Source organism: Martes martes (assembly GCF_963455335.1).
Source record: "Martes martes genome assembly, chromosome: 17".
Lineage (NCBI taxonomy): Eukaryota > Metazoa > Chordata > Mammalia > Carnivora > Mustelidae > Martes > Martes martes.
The window spans coordinates 51,625,438-51,647,019 of NC_137905.1; the positions used below are offsets into that span (position 1 = coordinate 51,625,438).

At 59.3% G+C, this 21,582-nt stretch overlaps 3 protein-coding genes across 3 annotated transcripts; 1 reads left to right on the plus strand and 2 right to left on the minus strand.

Annotated features, from left to right (window-relative positions):
- Positions 1-2,432: 2,432 nt before the first annotated feature.
- On the minus strand, positions 2,433-3,239 carry PTH2 (parathyroid hormone 2; the record flags this gene model as incomplete). Its single annotated transcript, XM_080828855.1, has 2 exons — positions 2,433-2,607; positions 3,115-3,239. The coding sequence occupies 2 exons, from the start codon at positions 3,237-3,239 to the stop codon at positions 2,433-2,435; spliced, it is 300 nt and encodes a 99-aa protein (XP_080684981.1).
- Positions 3,240-5,775: 2,536 nt separating this feature from the next.
- Positions 5,776-8,078, plus strand: GFY (golgi associated olfactory signaling regulator; the record flags this gene model as incomplete). Its single annotated transcript, XM_080829068.1, has 3 exons — positions 5,776-6,955; positions 7,224-7,397; positions 7,879-8,078. The coding sequence occupies 3 exons, from the start codon at positions 5,776-5,778 to the stop codon at positions 8,076-8,078; spliced, it is 1,554 nt and encodes a 517-aa protein (XP_080685194.1).
- A 310-nt stretch (positions 8,079-8,388) lies between these two features.
- SLC17A7 (solute carrier family 17 member 7) lies at positions 8,389-18,608 on the minus strand (the record flags this gene model as incomplete). Its single annotated transcript, XM_080829113.1, has 12 exons — positions 8,389-9,816; positions 10,026-10,153; positions 10,379-10,489; positions 11,125-11,257; positions 11,429-11,578; positions 12,221-12,363; positions 12,456-12,542; positions 12,698-12,785; positions 12,864-12,978; positions 13,250-13,368; positions 14,396-14,648; positions 18,547-18,608. The coding sequence occupies 12 exons, from the start codon at positions 18,606-18,608 to the stop codon at positions 9,523-9,525; spliced, it is 1,683 nt and encodes a 560-aa protein (XP_080685239.1). The 3' UTR covers positions 8,389-9,522.
- Positions 18,609-21,582: the final 2,974 nt, after the last annotated feature.

A 21,582-nucleotide genomic window follows, 5' to 3' on the forward strand; every position in this document is an offset into this window, starting at 1 on the left:
GCACCTGGGTGGCTCAGTGGGTTAAAGCCTCTGCCTTCGGCTCAGGTCATGATCCCAGGGTCCTGGGATCGAGCCCCACGTCGGGCTCTCTGCTCAGCAGGGAGCCTGCTTCCTCCTCTCTCTCTGCCTGCTTCTCTGCCTACTTGTGATCTCTGTCAAATAAATAAATAAAATCTTTAAAAAAAAAAAGGATTGGGGCAAGGAGGATTGGGAAGAGAGCTTCTGAGCCTGCATGGGGGATGAATATGAAAGAAGGCAGGAGGTAGGGAGAAGGCTGGGGCTTGGTCCAGGTGGAAGAGGATGAGGCCTGAGCTGAGCTGGGCATGTGGATGGGTAGAAGAGGAAGGGCAGAGAGAGGCAGGGCAGGAAGGTCAGAGCAAGAGACTGATGGCTGTGAAGGAGGATGATGAAGGAAGGGGCAAGGACAGCACGTCGATCTGACCCAGTGACTGGTTCCAAAATGGGAACCCATGAGAAATAGTGGGTTTGGGGAAACACCAAGCTCATATGGGATGGGGTGAATGTCAGTGTTCCAATAAGTGGCCAGAGCCCCGAGGCTTGAGCCCACAGTCTGGAAATGGGGTTCTGCCTGTTGGGAACTGCTGAAATTTCCTGGGGAGAGGTGAGTAGAGTGGAGAGGGAAGGGCCTCAAGGCACCATTTTATGAAAAGCCTCAAACATGCAGAAGACATCTAGGGAGGAAATATGGAAGGAGTTCAGGCAAAGACCCAGCTAGCAGGCCCTCCAGCCAAAAGCCAGTGAAGCTCCTCACGGGGTGGTTGTGAGGCTGGCTCAAAGAGCCGAGAGGAGTGCAATATTCAGACGGGGGCCTGGCATGTGGTAACTGCTCGTAACTCTGCTCCCATTTCTCCAGGAGAGTGAAGGCAAGGTCTAGACTGGAAGTCTCACAGATCTGCTTTCCAGTTACCCTTTTGTCCTTTCCTGGCGCCGGCAACTTGGGGAAATTACTCTTGACTTTCAGAGTCTTACTTAAGAAATTTGGCCAACTCCAGATGGTGTTGAGGAATACAGTTATCCCTTCGTGATTCAGTATTTCTGAGTGAGAGAAGCAGGCCCACCCCTACAGCCTAAGGGCCAATTAGGGCGCGGTCCGCCTCCCAGACAGACAACCCACACGACGGCTTGCCACTCACCCAGCGCCAGCCCCGCCCCCTTCCCGCGAGCCCACGCGCCCAGCCCCGCCCTCTGCTCTAGACGAATCAGCGCGCGATCCGCACGAGCCGCGCCCAGGGCGCGCTCTTTGGAGCCCTCTGCGTACCCCTCGGAGCGGGTTGCCATGGTCACCATTGAGCTCTGGGACTGAAGGCTGGCGGGAGCAGCCAGGGAGCGAGACCGAGAGAGAAGCGGAGACGGATTCTGATTGGCTGCTTCTTCGCTTCACCTGCGCCTCAGCCCTGTGCCTCCGGGAGCCTGACGTCTGGTCCCCTCTGTCCTCTCCTCCCGCCCCAGCGGTCTCCTGGGACGGGCGCAGTCAAAACCCTGAACAAACTTCGGGAGGCTGCTGCTAGAGGGGCAGAAACCCTTTTCTAACAAACGCGTTTTGCTTCGCGGGCACTGGGTTGAAGTCTCATGGTGTATCTCGGTTCATTCTCAGATGAGGGGAAAAAGGCTCAGAGGTTAAGCAGCCCTTCCCAATACCACACAGCGAGGTCTGGGGGAACCCGGTCTTGAATGGCAGGTTCATCTCGCCCCAGAGGCAACCCCCGCCCCATCTTTCCACTGCGCCCAGGGCGAAGTCGGGAAGTGAGGAGAGAGCGGGAAAGGCAACGTTCGGAGAACATCAGAGCTGGAAGAGCGAGAGAGGGAAACAGCAGAAGAAAGAAAAGATCTGAGGGAATCAGGCAGAGAAAAAAGAAAGCGATTAGGAATGGAAGGAAGAGTTTAAGAGGCAGAAAAGAAGAGTAGAGAGAGGAGGCAGAGGATTAGGAAGCCGGGAGGATGAAAAGAGACAGAAGTGCAGAGACTCAGAGAGATGGCGAACAGACACCCAGAGAGGGACAGAGACCTAGAGAAGGGGACTGGGACTCAGGGAAACCAGAGACCTGGTAGGTTGCAGGGAACAAGAGAAGGGGAAAGAAACCCAGAGAGCAGGACGGAGACCCGCAAGTGGGGTGGGAGCAGAGACGCGGGTGGGGAGGGACAGAAGCCCAGAGGGAGAGGAGGGGACAGAGCTGGGGCATGAAGGGAGGCCAGAGCAGGAGGCAGACAGAGAATAGGAGTGGAGGGAGGGAAAGATGATTGGGGGAGGGGGAGGGGAGAAGAAGAGAGAGAGGGGACTGAGGGGATGAGATACACCGGAGTAGCGACGCAAGCCCCGCCCGCGTATCCCGCACACACCCCCCGGGCGCAGGAAGGAGACGCAGACCAGAGCGCACTGCGGGATCTTTATTCAAGTGGGGCGGGCGCGGCGCTCAGGGCGCATCCAGCACCAGCAGCTTGTGCATGTACGAGTTCAGCCAGTGGCGGCGCTCGAGGGCGGCCAGCAGCCGCGCGCGCTCCCGGAAGGCCGCGTCGTCAGCCAGGGCCAGGCTCCGCCGCGACAGCTGGGTGGCGGTTCCCGCCCAGGCCCGGCCGGGGGAACGGAGGCTGCGACGAGACCAAAAGAGCCGGTTACCGCGATCCCCGACCGCCACCACCTGTACCCCGCGGTCTAAGTCGAAGCCCCGTCCCTGCACTGTCTGTGGAGTGGCTCGGCGTCTGTCCTCTGTCCCCCTGCCTCCCTCTGTACGGGTCTCTGTCTATTCCCCGGGCTCGAAGCTCCCCGAGTAGAGACGGAGTCGATGCCTGTGTCCACCCCCAGCGCTCAGAGCCCGGCCTGATGCACACTAAGAACCCAGTAAACTTCGCTCAAGGAACGAATCGCTGCTGCTTCGGCTCCTCTCGAACGTCTCAACGCTTTTTTCAGAATCTTCTTGTACCTCTTCCTCGCGCTGATTCCCTGTCCACACTCCACCTCTCTCCCACCCTGGTCTCCGTCCTCCTCTCCGTCCTCCTCTTCTCCATCCTCCTCTGCTCTGTGCCCCTTTCTCCTTGGGTCTGGTCCCACCTGTCTGAATCCCCGCCCCTCCCTGGGTGTCCGGGCGCCGCGCGTACCTGAGGACCCCGGCTGGGGGCAGGGCGACTCCTGAGGCTGTGCGGTCGCCCCAGGGCACAAGCAGCAGGAGCAGCAACAGCAGCAGCCGCACCCGGGGGCTCCTGGACACCTGGCGGGTCTCCATCACCTGGGGAGAGACAGGGAAGAGCTCAGTGAGGCCCACGTCCTGGCCCAGAACCCCGGATCCCACCACCCACCCACCTCCTGCGCCCGTTTGCAGGGCCCGCTACCGCGCAGTGGGCTCGCCCAGCCAGGCAGCAGCCCCCTTATATCGCCTCCACAGCCCCCGCAGCGGGCAGTGACGCAGACCAGGGGGCTGGGGGCGCCGGGTCAGCTTCCCCCCCTCCCCCCGCCCCGGCTCATTAGGAGCCGCCAGCGGTAATGAGGAGCCAGGAGTGGGGGCCCTGCCTCTGCCTTGGCAGCCACCAACTAATTGGGACCAGGAGCTGGGACCTGAGGGGAAGCAGGAGGGGGAGAGACAGACAGACAGAGAAGTGGACACAGGAGGTGTGTCAGAGGGATAAAAATAGAGACCGGCAGAGGGACCATCAGAGCAGAAGCCAGAGACACAGAGAAAGAGACAGGGAAAGCAACAGAGGGACTGATGGGGAGAAGCAGAGACACATTGATGAAGTAACCATAAGAGGGAAGGACAAAGAGTGGCAGAGGGGAAGAAAGGGAGCAACAGAGGAGGAAGGAAAGAAGAAGAAGCGGGGAGACAAAGAGCCAGCTGGAGATGGAGGGAAGGGGCTCCGAGAAAGCCCTGAGACAGAAAGACAGCCAGCTAGCACAGGGATGCCCAGAGAGAAATCCAGGCCGCAGAGAACCAAAAAGATAGAGTGCGAGATAGAGGGGGAGAAAGGCAGCAGAAGGCAAAAGGTAATGGGGGCTGGGGGTGGGGTGAAGGCAGGTGAAGTGACAGACAAATCTGCAAAGAGGGGAAAGACAGGCCAGGGCCCCCAGGCTACCCTGTGCATGAGGCTAAGCCTTCCTGGGGAGGAGTTTGGGGGCGTTGTGAAGGCCCAGTCCCCTCACACTGGCTCTTAAGAGGGTGCTCTCTACACACTGGGGGGAGGTGGGCCAAGATGCAGAAGTCCTAAAGGGCAGTAGCAATCTGGGTACGTGACTGGCAAGACATGGGACCCTGGACTCTTATTTCCCCAGAGAGGAGAGGCCTGGGAACCTGGATTCCTGGATCTGCGGGGAGAGAGCTGGAGGCCCAGACTCCTGGGTCTTCAAGTAAGACCCAGGGTTCTAGACTTGGGTTTGCATGCAGGAGATGGCAGATGTTCTGGATCCCTGGTTTCTTTATTTTTTTTTTCTTTTTGATTTTATTTTTAAGATTTTATTTGTTTGACAGCACAAGCAAGACTCAGAGCTCGAACCCAGGGCGCTGGGATCATGACCCGAGCCAAAGGCAGATGCTTAACCGACTGAGCCACCCAGGCACCCCTGGACGCCTGGTTTCAAAGAGAAGATAGCTTGGTTGGGCCATATCCCTCCACCAGATAGATGATCCAACCCCAACTCCCTTCCCCGTTCCAGAGATGATGTTCTTTATCTCTGTCCCTTTAAGAGCACAAGGCTGTAGCCAGGCTCCCAGGATCCCCAGAGACAGGGTCAGGTGCGTCACCTGCGCCCCTGGGACCCTACCTCCTGCTGCCCCTCCTGGAGCCATTCTGCAGCATTCACCGATCTCTGCGTCCAGCTCTGCTCATCTGCTGTTATCTTGGACCTCACTAAGCAGGTAAGAGACCCCAGGCCCCAAATAACCGTGTCCTACTCAGGTATCTGGCACCCCCACCTCCACCTGAGCACAGACCTAGGTGTCTGCCCCAGACCAGTCCTGAGAGTCTGGGATCCCAGCGCCATCCTCAATAAACAGAGTGACCAGAGTCCTGCCCCTTCCAGAACCCTACACCCCTGTCTGCTGAGGCCCAAAGACTCGAGTTTCCAGTCCCCTAGAGTTCAAGACACCTGTCTCCTTTCTACCCTGTAATCCAGATCCCCTAATCTTGCTCCCTCAAAATTCTAGGCATCTGAACCTCCAGGGCTCTCCTCTCTAAGGAACTAGGAATTTAGACCCACAATGCCCATCCACCCTCTGGAAACGGGGGTGAACCCCCAGCAGCTTTCTCTCCCAGGTCCCAGGAGTCTCCCTCCTCCCTCAGATCCAGGTCTGTCGGGCCCCCAGCCCGCAGCCACTCCTTCTAAGCCTCCTCTATTGTAAACAACTGTGCGGTGAAGGTGTCCGCGGAGCCATGGGAGAGGAAGGGATCCTATGTCCCCTTGGAGGTCTACACCCTCTGAAATAGAAGGAGAGGAAGTCTGAGGCCTTGGTGGGGTCTGAGGTCCTTCCCAATTTTTCTGGGACCCCCTCGGGGAAACAGATAAGGAAATTAACTACGACTCCCAAGAAGCCCCGCGCCTTCGTCTCCCTTAGCCACGGCGGCTACGGCCCCACAGCCTTCAGGGAGTTGCAGCTGGGTTCCTCCCCTTTCCTGGGCGTTGAGCTGGGAGGGATCTCGGCCCACCTGGGGGACGGGGCGTGGTCTCCGAGGTGGGCGTGGCCTCTGGGAGTGGGCCGGGGTTCCCGGCAGGCTTCCAACCTTAACCCCTTTCTTCTCGCTCCCCCACAGCTATAAGCGTCTCCCAGAACTATGAAATCCCCCAGCCCGATCCTCTTCTTCCTCGTCTTCCTCCTCGCCCGGCTGGGTTCCAAGGCCGACCCTTCGGCCTCGCCACTTACAGACTCCGACTTCCCTGAGATGGGCCACCCCTCTCAGACCTCCCCTCCTGCTTCTGAGAATGCCACTAGAGACCTGCCTAACCCAGACTCCCCTGCGACTGCTTACCCCGAGCCCTCCAAATCACCCCATGCAGTTTCCCCTGAGCCCTCCCGCCTTGACTTCACCGAGACTACCAACCACGACCTCCGAGAAACCCCACATCCAGAGTCTTCTGAGAACCCTAAATTTAACTCACTCAATACCTCAATAGCAGACTCCCTGGAGACTCCCCAAATTAACCACTCCGAAATGACAGATCCAGAACCTTCTGAGACCCCCAAACCTGACCCGACTGACAGTCCACACCCAGAATCCCCTGAGACCCTCAAACCTAATCCCTCCAAAACCTCATATCCAGAATTTCCTGAGACCCCAAGCCCTGACCCTACCCAAACTCCACACCAAGCATCCCCAGAGATTCCCAAACTTAACTCCACCGAAGTCTCACTTGCAGAAGTCCCTGAGACCCCACATCCTGGCCCCACCAAGATTCTTCACCCCAAATCTCCAGAAACCCATAACCCTGATACCACTGAAACCCCAAACTCTGAATTTCTCCAGACCCTCCATCCCGACTCTACTGAGATCCCCCACCCAGAATCCCATGGAACTCACAATCCCAGCCCCACTGAAATGCCCCAAACAGAATCCCCCACACCCCAGTACCAAGATGCCACAGAGAACCCCATGACTTCTGACCCTCAGATCTCTGCAAGTCCTCACCCAGAAACGACTGCACCTTTCAAGGTCAAAGCTACTGCCCTAAATGAGCTGCCCCTGAGTCCCAAACCAGAAACCCCTGCAGTGACCCAGCCTGAGTCCCTTAAATTGCCCGCCTCAGTTTCTCCTGGGACAGTTGAGCTGAAGGCCTCCCAGAACTCTAGCCTTAAAGAGGCCGATGCCCTTCTTCCCTCAGCCCGGATTGCGGGCCCCCCTGCTCCTCTGGGTTCCCCCAGTCAGCCGGCCCCTGCCACTCCGCGGGCCCCCCAGCGCCGCAGCCGAGGAGAGAGAGTCAGCACTATCATCGTGGTGGAACGAGTGGAGGAGACCGGTGAGGGGCCAGGACCCGGACTTCTGGGTCGGAGGGAGGAGGGGGCTGGGGGTCGGGACTCCTGGGTCTGAGGGAGGGCGGCCTAGGGAACACCCCCCTCCCTCCCCCTACCGCCCCCGCTCCTGAGTGTGAGGCAGGAGGAGGCTGAGGTATGGTCTGGGGACGTGAGGGTGGAGGGGGGCCGGGGGCCGGGGGCCGGGGCTCCTGGGTCTCTGGAAGTAGGGGCTGGGAGTTTAGATTGCTCAATCCTTGAACCCTGGTCCTTCAGGCGTGACCCTGGTGGGGCGCCCCCGGGGTGCGACGGGCGGGGCCCTCTGCCTCTTCCTCGCGGGGACCGGACTGCTGATCGGCATTTTCCTGCTGCTCTGGTGTCTCTACCGCCGGGCGGCTCGACACCGGCCCTTCGCACACCACCGGCTTCCAAACGACGGAGATGAACCTGGTGAGCGACCCTCACAGCGCCCTTCTCCTTGAATGACTGCATGTTTCTTTAACGCGGTTTCGCCTGGCACTTTAGGGCGCCCTGCCAAAACTCAGGTCCCCCAACCAAGGTCAGTAGAAGCCCCGACCCTTCCATGATTCTGCCCCCCAATTCTCCGAAATTCCCGGCGACACGTCCAGCGCAGCTCCCAGTCCAGCTGGGAATGGCAACAGGCTGGGAGCCGCGGATCCCCACAAGCCCCGCCCCTTCCCCCCTCCCAGGGGAGCCCTATATACCCCGCCCTCTCCACTGCAGGCCCCGCCCCGCTGCTCCGACGCCACGCCCCCTCTTCGATTCTCGGGGGCATCGCCCTTTAATTTGAAAACCCAAGCCCAGAGAACAATCTGAATCCTCTTTCCCGCCTCCTCCCTGGCCAGCCGCGCAGCAGAGGGGACAGGACCCCTGTCTGCCTAGTGATGCCCTCTCCCCTTTGCTCCCACAGTTATGCATTTGGAAGCCCCGAAGGACCCCTACGACCTTTACTTTTATGCCCCGGATGCTTGGGTCCCTTCACACATCGCCACTAAACAGCCGCCGCCCACCCCCCCGCTGCCGCCCAAGCTGCCCCCGCCGCCGCGCGGGAACCGCCCCCAGAGCCTGGAGCCGCTCTCCCCCGCCACGCTCCCCAACAATTTCGTGTGAGCCCCACTCGCGTCCTGCCAGACCCGCGCCATCCCCGAACGGAGGAAGGACCCAGAGGTCCTTTCCTCCCGGCACGCTTTGCTGCATAGTAGTCCTCTCGGATAGGACGTTCAACACACCGAGATGCTTTCGCTGTGACCGGAGAACACCGTCTGAGGCCGAATAAATCAAGTGTTCCCCTGACTAGACCCCTACTCTGGCCTGTTTCCTGGGAGAGGACGGGGCTGGGGCCCTGGGACTCTGGGTCTGACTGCAGGAGGGAGCTGGGGGCCCAGGCTTCTCTGACTGCCAAGGCCAATGACGGCTGAGTGTGTACACCAAAGCATTTTATTGGGAGTGAGGCAGGGTTTACAGTCACAGAGACGGAGACACAAAGACACAACCCTGCTCCAGGGGAAAACACCCCTCTCTCCCAGCCCCATTCCCTTTCCGGGATTCCATGACTCCTCCTGCATATGGTCCCCAAATTCTAAGCTGAAAGAGGGGAGTCTGAGAAGGGAAGGATCCCAGATTTTGAGTCGTTTAGCCCCTGAGGGACACAACAAATGGCCACTGAGAAAACAAGAGTAGTTCAAAACCACCCAGGAGAATAAAGTGCAAGGAATTAAGGGGGAGAGGGGCATCTGGAAACCACCATAGGGAAGTTCAATGATGGTGGCTTCACACCATTGAGTCGATGGTCTTGAGCAGCCACTATTCAGACCTGAAAACATGTCAGAAAAAGTGCATGGGGGTGGAGAGAGGCGTAGTGTTAAAACCATCATCTTGCTTCCCTAGACATTGTGCTAAGCTAGGGAGAAGGTCTTGGGGGAATTTGGTGCTTCAGCAGAACCTGCTGGTGAAGGGAGGGGGTTGCGGGGAGGGGGGAGGGGGCTTGAAACCGCCATTCTCCCTCAGAAACGCTGGTGAGAATCGATCCCTAGAATGGCGGGGATGGGCGATTGGTTAATCCAACCTGGAAAATGCAAAATGGAATGGGGAGAGGTTTGTAACTTCTAGAGGAAGACCTTGAATGTTTCTGAAAGGCGAGGAAGGCTGAGTAGTCTGGGGGTGGGGGTGGGGGTTAGCCCGAGAGTCGGGGGGGGGGGGTTAAAGGAAAGGGCCGGGTAGGGTGCCTCAAAACCACAAGAGAGAGTAAAAGATTGAACTGTCCATTCAAATAGAGCCCTGAAAGGAGAGATTTGAAACCACTGAGGCAGAACAAGTGGAGAAGGAAAACCTTTGGGGGGAATTTGGGTATCCTTGAAACTGCCAGTCTGCAGCTTCACTACCCCTGAGAGACGAGATTGGGAGGGGAAGAGGACTTGACAGCACTGGGGAAGAGGGCGAGTGCTTCTTAGGCCTGCAGCAGGACAGAGAGAACTGGGGTTCCTTGACAGTCACTCAGGCCAGTGATGTGTGGAATGGAGGTCCTGGAAACTGCCATTCAGTGGGAGGCACATGGTCAGTAGTCCCGGACAGGGGGTGGGGGTCTTGGGGGCTGAAATGTGCTGTGTGTGGCCCCATAGGAAGGAGGGGGGGCGGGAGGAGCCCCAGGGGGTTCAGCGTCATCCTCCATTTCGCTTTCGTCGCTGCCAGCCAGCTGGTCATGGCCAACGAAGCCACACTTCTCTTCGCTCATCTCCTCAGGCTCCGCCCACGGCTGCTTCTCCCCGGAAGCGAAGACCCCGTAGAAGATGACACCCCCGTAGTGCACCAGGGAGGCAATTAGAAATACATACTGCCACTCCTCGCGAGTCTGTGGGGGGACAAGGGGGAGGTGAGGTCAGAGGACAGAGAAACAGAAGGTGGAGCGGGAACCCGAGTGCACAGGGAGGCAGGCAGAGATCCAGAGGGAAGCGGAGAGACCAGGAGAGGGCAGGGATGCAGCCCAGCGACGGTGAAGCTGGTCAGGGAGGCCCCATACACCAACTGGGAGGGCGCGTGGGTCGGGGCTGGCGCACCGACCTTGTGCTTAGTCATGGCACCCACGATGATGGGGCACACCATGCCTGACAACGTGCCCACGCCGTTGGAGATGCCCATGAGGATGCTGGCGTAGCGCGGGGCGATGTCCAGGTGGTTCACGTTGAACCCTGGCGAGGCAGCCAGAAGGCGTCACTCCAGATCACTCACTCCCCATTGAACCTCACTCGGGCGACTCCCGCCGCCAAGCCGCTCCTCCTCCCATCGCAACCTCCCCCGTCCCTCCTGCTCTTTCCAGGCTGCCTTTGGCGAGGCTGGGAGGTCCCCTTCCTGAGCCAGGAAGTTCCCTACAGAGCTGTCCCGAGTCCGCCAAGCTGCGGACTCGCGGTTCTCACCAGAGATGGCGAAGCCGCTGAAGCCCACCGCGAGGACCAGGAAGGAGATGGCCACGCCCTTGGAGTGCGAGTAGCCGACCACCAGCAGCAGCGTGGCTTCCATGCCGAAGCCTGCGGAGGGCCGGAGGGCCGTGTCATCTGAGCGTCCGCGGCGCCACACCGCCCCTCCAGCCCCAGCCCGGCCACCTCCATGCCTGTCCCGTTCCGCCTTCTTTGTCTCGCATTCCGCCGGCGCCCGTCCCAACCAAAACCTCACCTCCCTAACGTCCGTGACCACGCGCCCCAGAGCCACCACGGCCCCGGCTGGGCCCTCCATGGCCCCTCTGCCTACCTAGGCCCCGGGCTGAAGACGCAGGGTCCGAGCCCCACCCATGCACCTCCCCACCTTCCTTCCGTTCTCACGGATTAAGGCAGCACGCCCCCCAGACCTCGTCTCTCTCCAGGTCCCCCATTCATAGCCCCTCTAGATCGCCCAGTTCCCGTCCTGCTCCGCCCAGTCCCGTGCAGGCCCCGCCCTGCCAGACCGAACTTGGTCTCCCCGGTGCTCCACCGGGATGGTCACACCCGCCTTGTCCTCCTTCCACCCGGTGGGCCTCGAGAGGGCCGCTGGAGATTCTGTTCCATCCAAGCCGGGCCTCGCCCCGTCTACGCCTTTTTGGACACGCCCCTGACCCCACCTCCGTCCTCCCGGGGTCCCGCCCCGCCCCGGGCGGCCCAGACCCCGCGCAGGGCCCCGCCCCACTCACCTCCACAGTTCATCAACTTGCGCACGTTCGTGGTGGACATGATTCGGCGGCTCCTCAGGAAGTCCGCGATCTGGCCGCCGATGGGCACGATGATGGTCATGACCAAGTGGGGCAACGCTGACACCAGGCCCACCTGCGCCAGAGAGCGTACAGAGCGAGGGCTCAGGGGCGGCTGAACCGGCATCTCCACCCGCTTCCTGTACCTTTGGCTCCTCCCTGCCCCTCGTTCCAACCTCTTGGGATCCAGTCCCGGCTGCTCCATCTCCCCCCGCTGCGCCCCCAGCCTTTCCTTCCTGGGCCCAACCTTGCTGATCTCGAAGCCGAACACCTCTTCGAAGTAGGCGGGCTGGGAGATAAGGAGCAGGTAGAACGTCCAGCTGCGGCAGAAGTTGGCCACGATGATGGCATAGACTGGCATGGACGTGAAGAAGCGCCGCCAGGGTGTGTTAAATTTCTGTGGGGGTGGGGGGAGGTGGAGAGGAGAGGTCGCTAAGATAGAGACCAGGGCTGGGCTCTCTCCGTGTCTCTTCAGGTACCCAATCATAGTCCCACAGAGACTCAGGTTTCCCGACCTCACAAAAACCTCCAGGGGCGCAGGAGTGCCAACTTGGCCATGTCCCTGTGGGGACCTCGGCATCCTAGCTTCACAGTGACACTTCAGGGAGGCAGGTGTCCCGCCTCTGCAGTGCCCCACAGGTGCATAGGTGTCCAGACCCCACGATGACCCTCAGGGACCCGTAAAGGTGAGCCCGGGAATCTATTTCCATTCCATTATGCCCCCTAATTCTAGCCTCACTCATCCCAAGGTCTAAGTGAATCCTCCACATTCAAATCCGGCTTCTGCTGGCTTAACCACGCCCCACATCGGTTCTGTCCTCAGCACCTGCGAATCCTTTCTTCCCCGCGCTTTAGCTCCGCCTCCTAGGTTCTAGCGCCGCCCAGCGCACCTCCCAGTTTGGTCTCCTCTGAGAGTTTCGGGGAACCCACCACGATCCACACACTGTGGAGGTTTGAAGCCCCCTCTTCTCCTGCCTCCCTGCCTGAATATCTCTCCTTGCCCCATGGCGCCTCCGCCCCCGCAGGCTTGGGCCCTGACCGTGACCGGGTTCATGAGTTTGGCGCTCTCGCCGATGGCGTCCTCGATGTACTTGCGCTCCTCTTCCGAAATACTGGGGTGCAGAGCCGGGGACTCATAGGAGACGAGCAGCCAGAACAGGTACCAAAAGATCCCGAAGCTGCCTGGGGAGGGTCAGGAGAAGGATGGAAGCGAGGTGACGACCGGCCTCGCTCCGCCCCTGCGCCACCCAGACCAAGGCGTCCGGGCCCCTCACCGTAGACGTAGAACACAGAGCTCCATCCTGAGTACTGCACCAGGACCCCGGCGAGAGGCATCGCGACCACCGCCCCAGCATAGGAACCTAAGGGGGAGGACGCGATGTGTAGACCAGGCTCATCTATCCTCAGATCCCGGAATGGGGCCTCCCAGGCCCTGCCTTCGGGGGACACAGAAGTACAGGCCACAGTCCCTCCTCCCTCAGACCCGCATGTCTGGATCCCAGCCCCTTCTTCTCACCGCAAAAGGCTGTTGTTGCCAAGCGACTCCGCTCTAAGGGCGGGGCCCATTTGCTCCAGATGCCGTGACAGGCAGGGTACGTGACCCCCTAGGAAGGAAAAAACCAAAGTCAACGAGAAGAGGCGGAGTGAGAACAGGCACAGGGTCATATGGAGCAGGGCTTTACCTCTACCAACCCCTGCAGGATCCTCACGAAGATGACACAGCCATAATGGACTCGGGCAGCCGAGGGGATCAGCATGTTTAGAGTGGATGTAGCCACAATGGCAAAGCCGAAAACCCTGGTGGGAAGAGTCCATAGTACGAGAATAGGGTCCAGCGATCCCACCAAAGCTAGGATTCTGTCCTTTCTGCCCACGGAGGGCCAGGCCTTGTGGTCCCCCACAACTTCCGCCCCCACCTTCTCTGCAACCCTCACCTCCCACAACCACAAGCCCCGCCTTTCTCTAAGACCCGCCCCCAACCCAGGCCCCTCCCATCCCCCCCAGCCCGGAAATGCCCGGCCACACCTTCTAAGTAGTTCGCGCCCACCTTGAGACCCCAGCCATGTACCTGTTGGCTGCGAATTTTTGGCAGATAAATCCTCCGGGAATCTGGGTGACAATGTAGCCCCAGAAAAAGGAGCCGTGTATGAGGCCAACAGTCTCTGGATCCCAGTTAAATTGAGCTTTCTGCGGGCCAGAAGGCATGTCAAATCAGTGGCCCAGGCTCTGACCCTCCACCAATCAGCACAGACAGATTTACTCCCTCAGCCAATCAGCAACAAGGACCCCTCTCACGACAAAACACCTGCCAATCAGAGCTCACGCCGTCCTCCAGGTTCAGCTTGCCCAGGCTGCCGGGCCGCACTACCGCAGCAACCCGGCTTGTCGCTGCCTGGAACCCTCGCTCCGCCTGCTTCCCGGCTCCAGGGCCCCTTCTCTGAATGTCTAGGGGCCCGTCAATGGGGTGGGTACTGTGTCTCCACTTACTTCTCTTAATCAACCTACGAACTGTTTGCGGAGTGACTGGGTGGGGTCTAGTCAGGGATGAGAAGCAGCCGAAGGTGCGAAGGTGCGAGGTAGACCCGTGCCTGAGGGAGGCAGGGGCATGGCCTACACCAGAGTTAAAATAGGGAGAAAGTGGGGCGCCTGGCTGGCTCGGTCGGTAGAGCATGCAACTCTTGATCTTGGGGTTGTAAGTTTGAACCCCCGGTTGAGTATAAATGTTACATTAAAAATATTTTTAAAAAAAATAGGGAGAAAGTCTGAGATGAGGCGGCCTTTAGGTAAAGGCCAGAGCAGATGAAGCGGGATGTAGCGGGGACCGAACTTCAGAAAAGCCAGGATCAAACTTCAGTGTGGAGCCCGCGGTGGGACTGGGATTAGGTTGTGACACTGGGACAGGCGTGAGTGGCAGGTGGAGCAAAGTTGCTAGGAGCCTTACAAGGGAGCAGGGGCAACACGCAGGAACCCCAGTACTGGCGCAGAGTCTGCATTTAGAAATTAGGGGCCTGAACTAAATAGGGGCGGAGCTTAGGAAGGGGAGAGCCCTGAGGCAGAAGGGAGCCAGCCGGTAGGGGACGCGCGGATGGGCGGGGCTGCTCAGGCTGGGGTTAGAAGAGGCTTGGCCAGGGCTTGGCCGGGAGGAGCGTGACGTCATCAGAGAGCGTGGGCAGAGCTAGGTGGGCCCACGTGCCAGGCCACGCCCCTGAGCTACCTGCACCACCACGTGGCCCCCGCGGTGGGTCGTGCTGTTGTTGACCATGGAGACGATGGCCACGCCCAGGTTGCAGCGGATACCAAAGCTGATGCAGAAGCCCAGACCGCTCATGATGGCGATAATGTAGCGACGAGGGAGACCGAAACAGGTGCAGTCCACTACCGGCGGGTCCCGGGTCTGCGTCGTCACTGGGCGCCCGTCGGCACTCAGCTCTAGCGTCTCTGCACCTTCCTGTCGCTTCTCCAGAAGCCTGAGGGGCAGCAAGAGTCCCACACTCTCTTAAGTCCAGTCCGCCGGCCACCTCCTCCCCCACGACACAGGAGTCCAGGGCAAAACCTGCTGCTTTTCAAGACCCTAAGGATTCTAAGCCCGCACTCCCTCCTCCCCCGGGAGTCCAGGAACTTCTCTAGCTTCCCCCCACGCCCCACCCGGGATCCAGGAAGCTGGACCCCCTCTCTCCATCCCTTTCAGACCAGAAATTCACGCTGCCAGCCCCCTTCTCCTGCAGACTCAGGTGTGGAGGTCCTTAGACCCCCTTTCCCCCAGCCCCATTATCTCTCGACTCGGGAGTTTTAGACCCCAAACTACACTTGGTGATCCAAGAGCCTGTGCCCCCAGCCCACACCCCGAGGCCCAGAGACTCTTTCCAGCCCCCTCTCCCAGATATGAGTCTATTTGAGGAAGCAAAAGGCGCTAAGGAGATGCTTCAGCAAAGGTGTCAAAAGAACAGATGCTTCTCAGCCACGTCTGCTATATATACCGCCCGCCCTCCTCCCCTGCCCCCAGTGGCGTGCCCTTCCCTGCTTCCAAGCCCCAGGTGTGGGGCTGACGTCCAGCTGATGCCCTTCAGACACCAGAAGCTCATTCCCTGGGGCGGAGGAGAAGTCAGGGTCCCTGGAATCCAGCAGCCCAGCCAGTCATCCCTGGGGAACCTTGAGTTCAGGCTGTCAGCTAGGGGATAGGGAGGGGGGAGTGGCGGGTGGTGTCCTGGCAAGGGACAGATGGCCCTGGTAGGGGGATTGGCTCAGTCCCCAGTGTGGCTCTCGCCCCCGCCCGTTCTGGAACAGGGATTGAGTCTGTGATGATGGATAGCGTATTTGGAGAGCCACCTCACACCCAGAGAGAGGTTGCCGGGAAAGAGAGGTGCCCTGAGACAGGTGTGCAAAGACCCAAAAGGAGGGTGACAGAGATGGAAGGGGGACAGAGGCAGAAACAAAAGGATCAGAGATACAGATGGAGGGACAGAGACCCAGAGAGAAAAGGGGGAACAGAACAGGGGCCCTAGGAGGGAAGGGGACAGAAACTCAGAGATGGAGGGGGCCCAGAGACCCAAACATAGGTGGGGACAGAAACCCAAAAGAGAGGCTACAGATGCAGAGACCAGAACGTTGAGAGAAAGATGGAGAGACCGGGAGACCGAGAAGCGACGTGATTTGTGAGATACGGCCCCTCTCTGAGGCGGGTACGCAGCCAGGGGATCGGGCTGGATCCCAGGAAGGGGCTAGAACAGATGGAGGCGAGGGAGACTGGGACGGGGGAGGAAAGAACAGCCAGACGGTCTGGGGGGAGGCGGGTGGAAGAGATGAGAGAACACAGCCGCCCTCCCCATCCTAGAACTTAAGGAGGTGGGGGGGGGGCGCTAAGAAACGGGGGTGGGAGAAGGAGCCTGGGGGAGTGGACAGAACCCAGGAGGGTAGAGGAATGAGAGGCAGAGAGAGAGGGAATAGATGCCCCAGAATGACAGTGCAGGGTGGTGGGGACTGGGCAAGGAGTCCAATGCGGGACTCAATCCCAGGACCCTGAGATCACAACGAAGCCGAAGACAGATGCTCAACTGACTGAGCCACCCACGCGCCCCATGACCAAGGCTTTCTAAATGGGGTGTGGTGGGGGCTCCCACATCCAGAAAATGGGAGCAGGGGTAGAACGTGAGGTTACGGAGAGGGAACCTCCGGGTGATACTGATCCTCTCAGGATAAGAGAACCAGGGGCACAGAGATGACGTGACCCAAGTGCTTCCCCTCCCCACCAGAGAGAGGGGAGAGCCTGGAGGGAGACCCTCCTCCCTTTCCTGGGAGCCTGGAACTCAGGTCTGAGGACTTGAGGAGGAGGAAGAAGCTGCCCTTAGGAAGTAGTTCACCAAAATGAAGCCGGTGTCGCAGTCTCCCTCTCTGTGTCTCTGTCTTTGCTTCTCTGGGGTTCTCTGTCCGCTCCCCTGCTGCCCCAAGCCTCTATAACCTTATATCCCTTGGTACTGTCTTCCCATTACACAGCTAAGGAAAAACGGAGGTTCAGAAAGCAGAAATAGCATGTCCAAGGTCACACACCAGAGTAGTGATGGGTCCTGATCATCTCCTGGCCCCCTGGGATCGCCCCAACCAAGGCCTGGCTCTCAGGAAGGAGGCACCTTGGTGCCTGTCTCTCCTGCATTCCCCTTCCTCCTGCGTCCTTGCCCCAAGTCACTCTGGGTTACCGCCTGTTTCCTGGGCTGAGGGAGTTCCCCACCCACTCTAGAATCGCTCATCTCATCTCGAGGAAACTGTAGCCTCCATCCCCAGCTTGGGAGGGGCTGGCCTGGGTTCAAATGATGGCACTTGCACTTATCTGTGGATTTCTCCCCCTTCTCGAACTGAGCCTCAGTTTCCCCAGTTTTGTCTAAAGGATTGAATGGAATCAGGGGTTTATGCCCGATATGGGGCAACCCCAGGGTTCAGATGCAGTGATCTTCTCAAACTCCACCTCCTTGGTGAGTGTCTTGGTGGGAGCTCTGAGCTCTGGGGTCTTCGGGGGGTGCTCGGGAGGCAGCTCAGAGAGGTGAAAGTTAGGAACAGACAGACAGAAACCCAGACACAGATGAGAAGTTGAGAAGCAGGGACTGAGGGAGGGGGCCTGGGGAGCACATCCCTCCTGCTACCACCCCCCCTTCCAGCCCCCTCCGTCAGCACGTCTCTCTCCCTCTCCTGACTTCGCACTGATGTATTTTGAGAAACTCGTGAAAGGAGGCGAGAAAAAGGGTGGGGAGGGGCTGGAAGATTGGGAAAAGAAGGGGTGAGGTTATCTCAGCTCCCCCTCCCCCCACTGCACCATCTTCCTGCCCCCTCCCTTCTGTCCAGCCTTATTCCCATCTCTCCAGTTCCTAGAGGGTGGGGGACCTTTGGGGCTAGGAGGTGACCTGCGGCGAGCAGGACTAGTGTTCATCTTAGAGAAGGACTTGCACAGCCTAAGGAGATGGGCTAAGGGTCAACTAAAGATAGGGTCAGAGCTAAGGGGACAGGGTCGGAGGGAACAGCAGCAGGGGCATGGTGCTGATGGGGCCGTCTCCTCCCCGCAATGTGGCCAGATATTTTTAGGCTTCTCCGCAGCTGAGTAATTTCTCTGACTTGAAGCCAGGGCTGGGGTTGGGGGTGAGAGGCTGGGGGGAGGTGTCCAGACTGCCCTGGAGAGACTCAGGTCACTGGGGTCATCTCCCTGGATGAAAGGGAGTCCTTCCTAGCTCTAGGCTATATCCTTTGGGAAGTCTCCCGTCGCCCAGGAGCCTCATTTTTGGCCTGCAACTTCTTTCCCCCCCAGAGACCCAGGATACCCTGGCTTCTCCTCCCAGCTTAGCTCTCCTCAAGGACAAGGACCAATGGGCCCCAATCCGCTTTAGCTTCAGATTAAACTCTCTGAGAGATGGAAACTGAGAAGACACAGGGAGATGGAGACACCCAGGATGGGGGATTAAAAACCCAGAGCGAGGGGGACAGACACCCAAAAGGAAAGAGTCAGAGACCTAGAGAGAGGGCAGCAGAGACTTGGGGGGTGGGGGACAGAGACCCAAAAGGGGGCAGAGATCCAAAGAAAGGAGGCAGAGTGAAGATAAGTGAACGGAGACCAAAAGTGGGGAAGAGGGTCAGAGACCCAAGAGAGGAAAAAAGGATAAAGTCTGGGGTGGGGTGGGGTTGGGCACAGAAAAATGAATGAGGTGATGGATGAGACTGGACCAAGGAGAGGGGACCATGGAAAAAGGAGGGAGAAAACCGGACAGATGGGTGGAACCCCAACCCACGGGTATCGCCCGTCCATCTGTCCGTCCAGGCCCGGGTGGGAATGTGCGTCCTCCGCGGACCCTCGGGTTCTTTCCCGCCCAGGACCCTCACCACGCTCACCGGTGCAGCCTCCCGAGGGCGCGACCCGCTAGCTTCCGAAACTCCTCCTGACGGAACTCCATGGTGGCTGCCCCTGCCGCCGGTCCCCCCCGCCGATCCCCCCGCCCGCGGGCCCGGGCGGCCGCGTCCGGGTTCCCGGGGTCCGCCCCGGCCCGGCCGGCCCCGCAGCTCCGCTCGGGGGGAAGGAGGCTGCGTGTGCTGGCTGCCTAGGGGCTGTAGCTGGACTCAGCGTCGGGGGCGGGGCGGGCGGTGGAGACGCCCCGCCCATCCCCGATAGACCACGCCTCTTGCGTTCTAGTCCCGCCCCCTTTCGTAGCCCTCCAGCTCCGTTCTGCCCCTGCCCTTTCATTCCAAGACCACGCCTCTGGGCTCTGAACCCGCTCCTTTGAGTTGCATCGCCCCAGTTCTATCGCTTCCCAGAGTTACTTCCCCGTTCCATCCCCCCAGCTCCTTTTCTTTTCTCTCTTCCCGAGTTCTCTTGCTCACCTGAGGTTTCCCTCTCCTTTTTAGTTCGCCCTAATTTCGTCCTTGCTTTTCGTCCCCTACGGTTCCATCTTCTGCGTTTTCATCCTCCCAGCCCATCCCTGCGAGTTTCTGTGCCCTCCAGTTCTACATCCCGCCCCCCGATTTCCATCCCCATCCCTCGTCATCCTCAGTTCTAACTTCCTCATTCAGAGGGTGCTTTTCTCATTCAGGGAATTCTTTCCCCCTGAATTCCGACCCCCATTTCGATCCACCCATTGTCCCCTCCAGTTCTTCCCCCATCCGATTTCTTCCCTCTTGGCTGCCATCCACTGTTTCCATCTTTCCTTTTTTAAATTCTATCCCCTTCCAATTCTATTTCCTCTCGGGGCGCACGCCCCTCCTGATTCTTTCATCCTTTATTTCCTTCCCCTCTGAGTTCCATCTCTCACAGCTACACGCCCGTCCCCAGTAGCGACCCCCATAATTCCCAACCAGCCTGGAATCTATCCCACCCTTTGAGTTCCGTCCCTACTCCCCGCCCCCGCCCCCCACCCTGAGTTCTCTTCCCGCCCCTTGAATTCGGTCCCCTCCCCTGAGATCTGTCCCTGCCCTAATTTTTGCCCCCTCCCCCTGGAATCGGTCCGTCGGAGTTCTGTCCCCACCCACTGACTTCTTTCCCCGCCCCCTGAGTTGTGTCCCCTCCTGCTGGGGTCTGTCCCCGCCTTCTTACTCCATCTCTGCTAGCCCTGCCCCTTTGGGGTTGAACCCGGACTGTTTCTCCCGCCCAGGTCCTGCCCCTGCTCCTTTCGCCAGACCAGCCCTTCTCCCCGACGCTCAGTCCACCTCCAGATCCAATCCCCGGGAGGGTGCTCCTTTCCTCACAGCCTCCCTGAGTCGGGCCGCAAATGCATTTGGGATTAAATTTTCATGATGTGGCACAAGCTCTCAAGGGGGTAGGGAGGGAGCAGCCGGCGCGGCGGGCGGGCGCCACGGACCCAGTGGCCCAGCAGCCACTGCCCGCCACGGCCTCCCGTTTCTCGCCTTGTCCCGCTGGGTCTCTGGGTCTCAGATTTGCCTGTTTGCGAACCCCCGGACTCCCGGGGAGGGGGAGGTTGGGGGCTGGGACCACAGGGTCTGAGGGAGGAGGGGCTGGAGACCCGGACTCCTGGGTCTGAGCAAGAGTAGCCCGCGGAGCCGTCCACTAGCACCACCCTGTGGCAGCAGAATTCCCGACCCGGGTGCGGAGGCGGCGGCCGCCGCGGCTCCGGGCCAGGTGTGAAGGTGGAGCAGATGGTGAAGAGGAGGGAGTAGGAGGGGGGCGCCGGCCGCTGCCAAATCTCGGGCCTTCGCCGGAATCATCACCATGGAGACCAAAGAAGGCTGAAAGGACCCAGCTCCACACTTTTCTGGGCCCTGGGAATGAGTTCCTCGGCCTCCCACGGAGGGTCCCCGTGCGAACTACAAGTCCCAGTGGCCACTGGAGCTCACCGTTTGCTTCGGAAGAGCCGCGCTCTCCGAGGGCCGCTGGGAGTTGTAGTTTTCTGCGACACCAGGCCGAGGCTGCGAGACGCCCTCTGGTGGACGAAGCGCCACGTTCGGTCCTTCATAGGTCCAAAGACCCCACATCGGAGGTTATCCCCCTACCTTTTCACCTCTTCACCATCCATCTGTTCCTGTTTCCCTACCCAGTTCAGTCCTTTCTAACCACACTAATCTCGCTGTTCTTCCAACATTTACCACTGAGGTTCCTCTGCTTACTTATCCTCCTAGGACTCATGGAAGGAGAGAGGTGTCAATCATGCATTAACTCAACATTCATTGAGTTCCTTCAAATTCTAAAGCATTATCACACCACAGGGGTATATATTCAACGAGGTAACACTGGACGCCAGACACGGCCAGAGGAAGATTCTAACTCAGCCAGGGGAGATCAGAGAAAGCTTGAAGTTTGAAAAGCTTCCCAGAGAAAGCTCAATGAAAGTGATGACTTGGAAGGGGGCGGAGGGCCCACAGGAGAGGAAACAGTACTTGCAGAGTCAGGAAATGGGACACAGTTTGGTGGGATTGTGAATTGAAGCACCATTCCAGGAACAGGAAGCTTGTCAGGATGAGAGGTAGGAGAGGCTAGAGATGATGGCACGCATCAGATGACCAGCGGACTCAGGAAAGGTCCCCTGGGAGGGCAAGACAATTAGACATTTCCTGGGTTTTACTGGAGGAAACAGACTGAGTGAGAGGAAGGATAGGAATAAAATGAGGCATAGGGGCATCTGACTTCGGCTCAGGTCATGATCGTGGGGACTTGGGATAGAGCCCTCCATTGGGTTCCCTGCTCAGCAGGGAGTCCCTCTAGTCCTCCTTCTGCTTGTGCTCTCTCTCATAAAAAAAGAAAAAAGAAGCATCAAGGGGGCCACACCAAACATGGCCTGGGGTGCTAGGCTGAGGGGCTGGGACCTTCTCCTGGGGCACTAGGGAGCCAAGGAGGGGACCTGAAGAGGAGAAGGGAAGGTCAGCTCTGGGACCTTGTGGGACAGGAGGGGAGAGACTGGAGACCAGGAGCTGGGGGAGAGG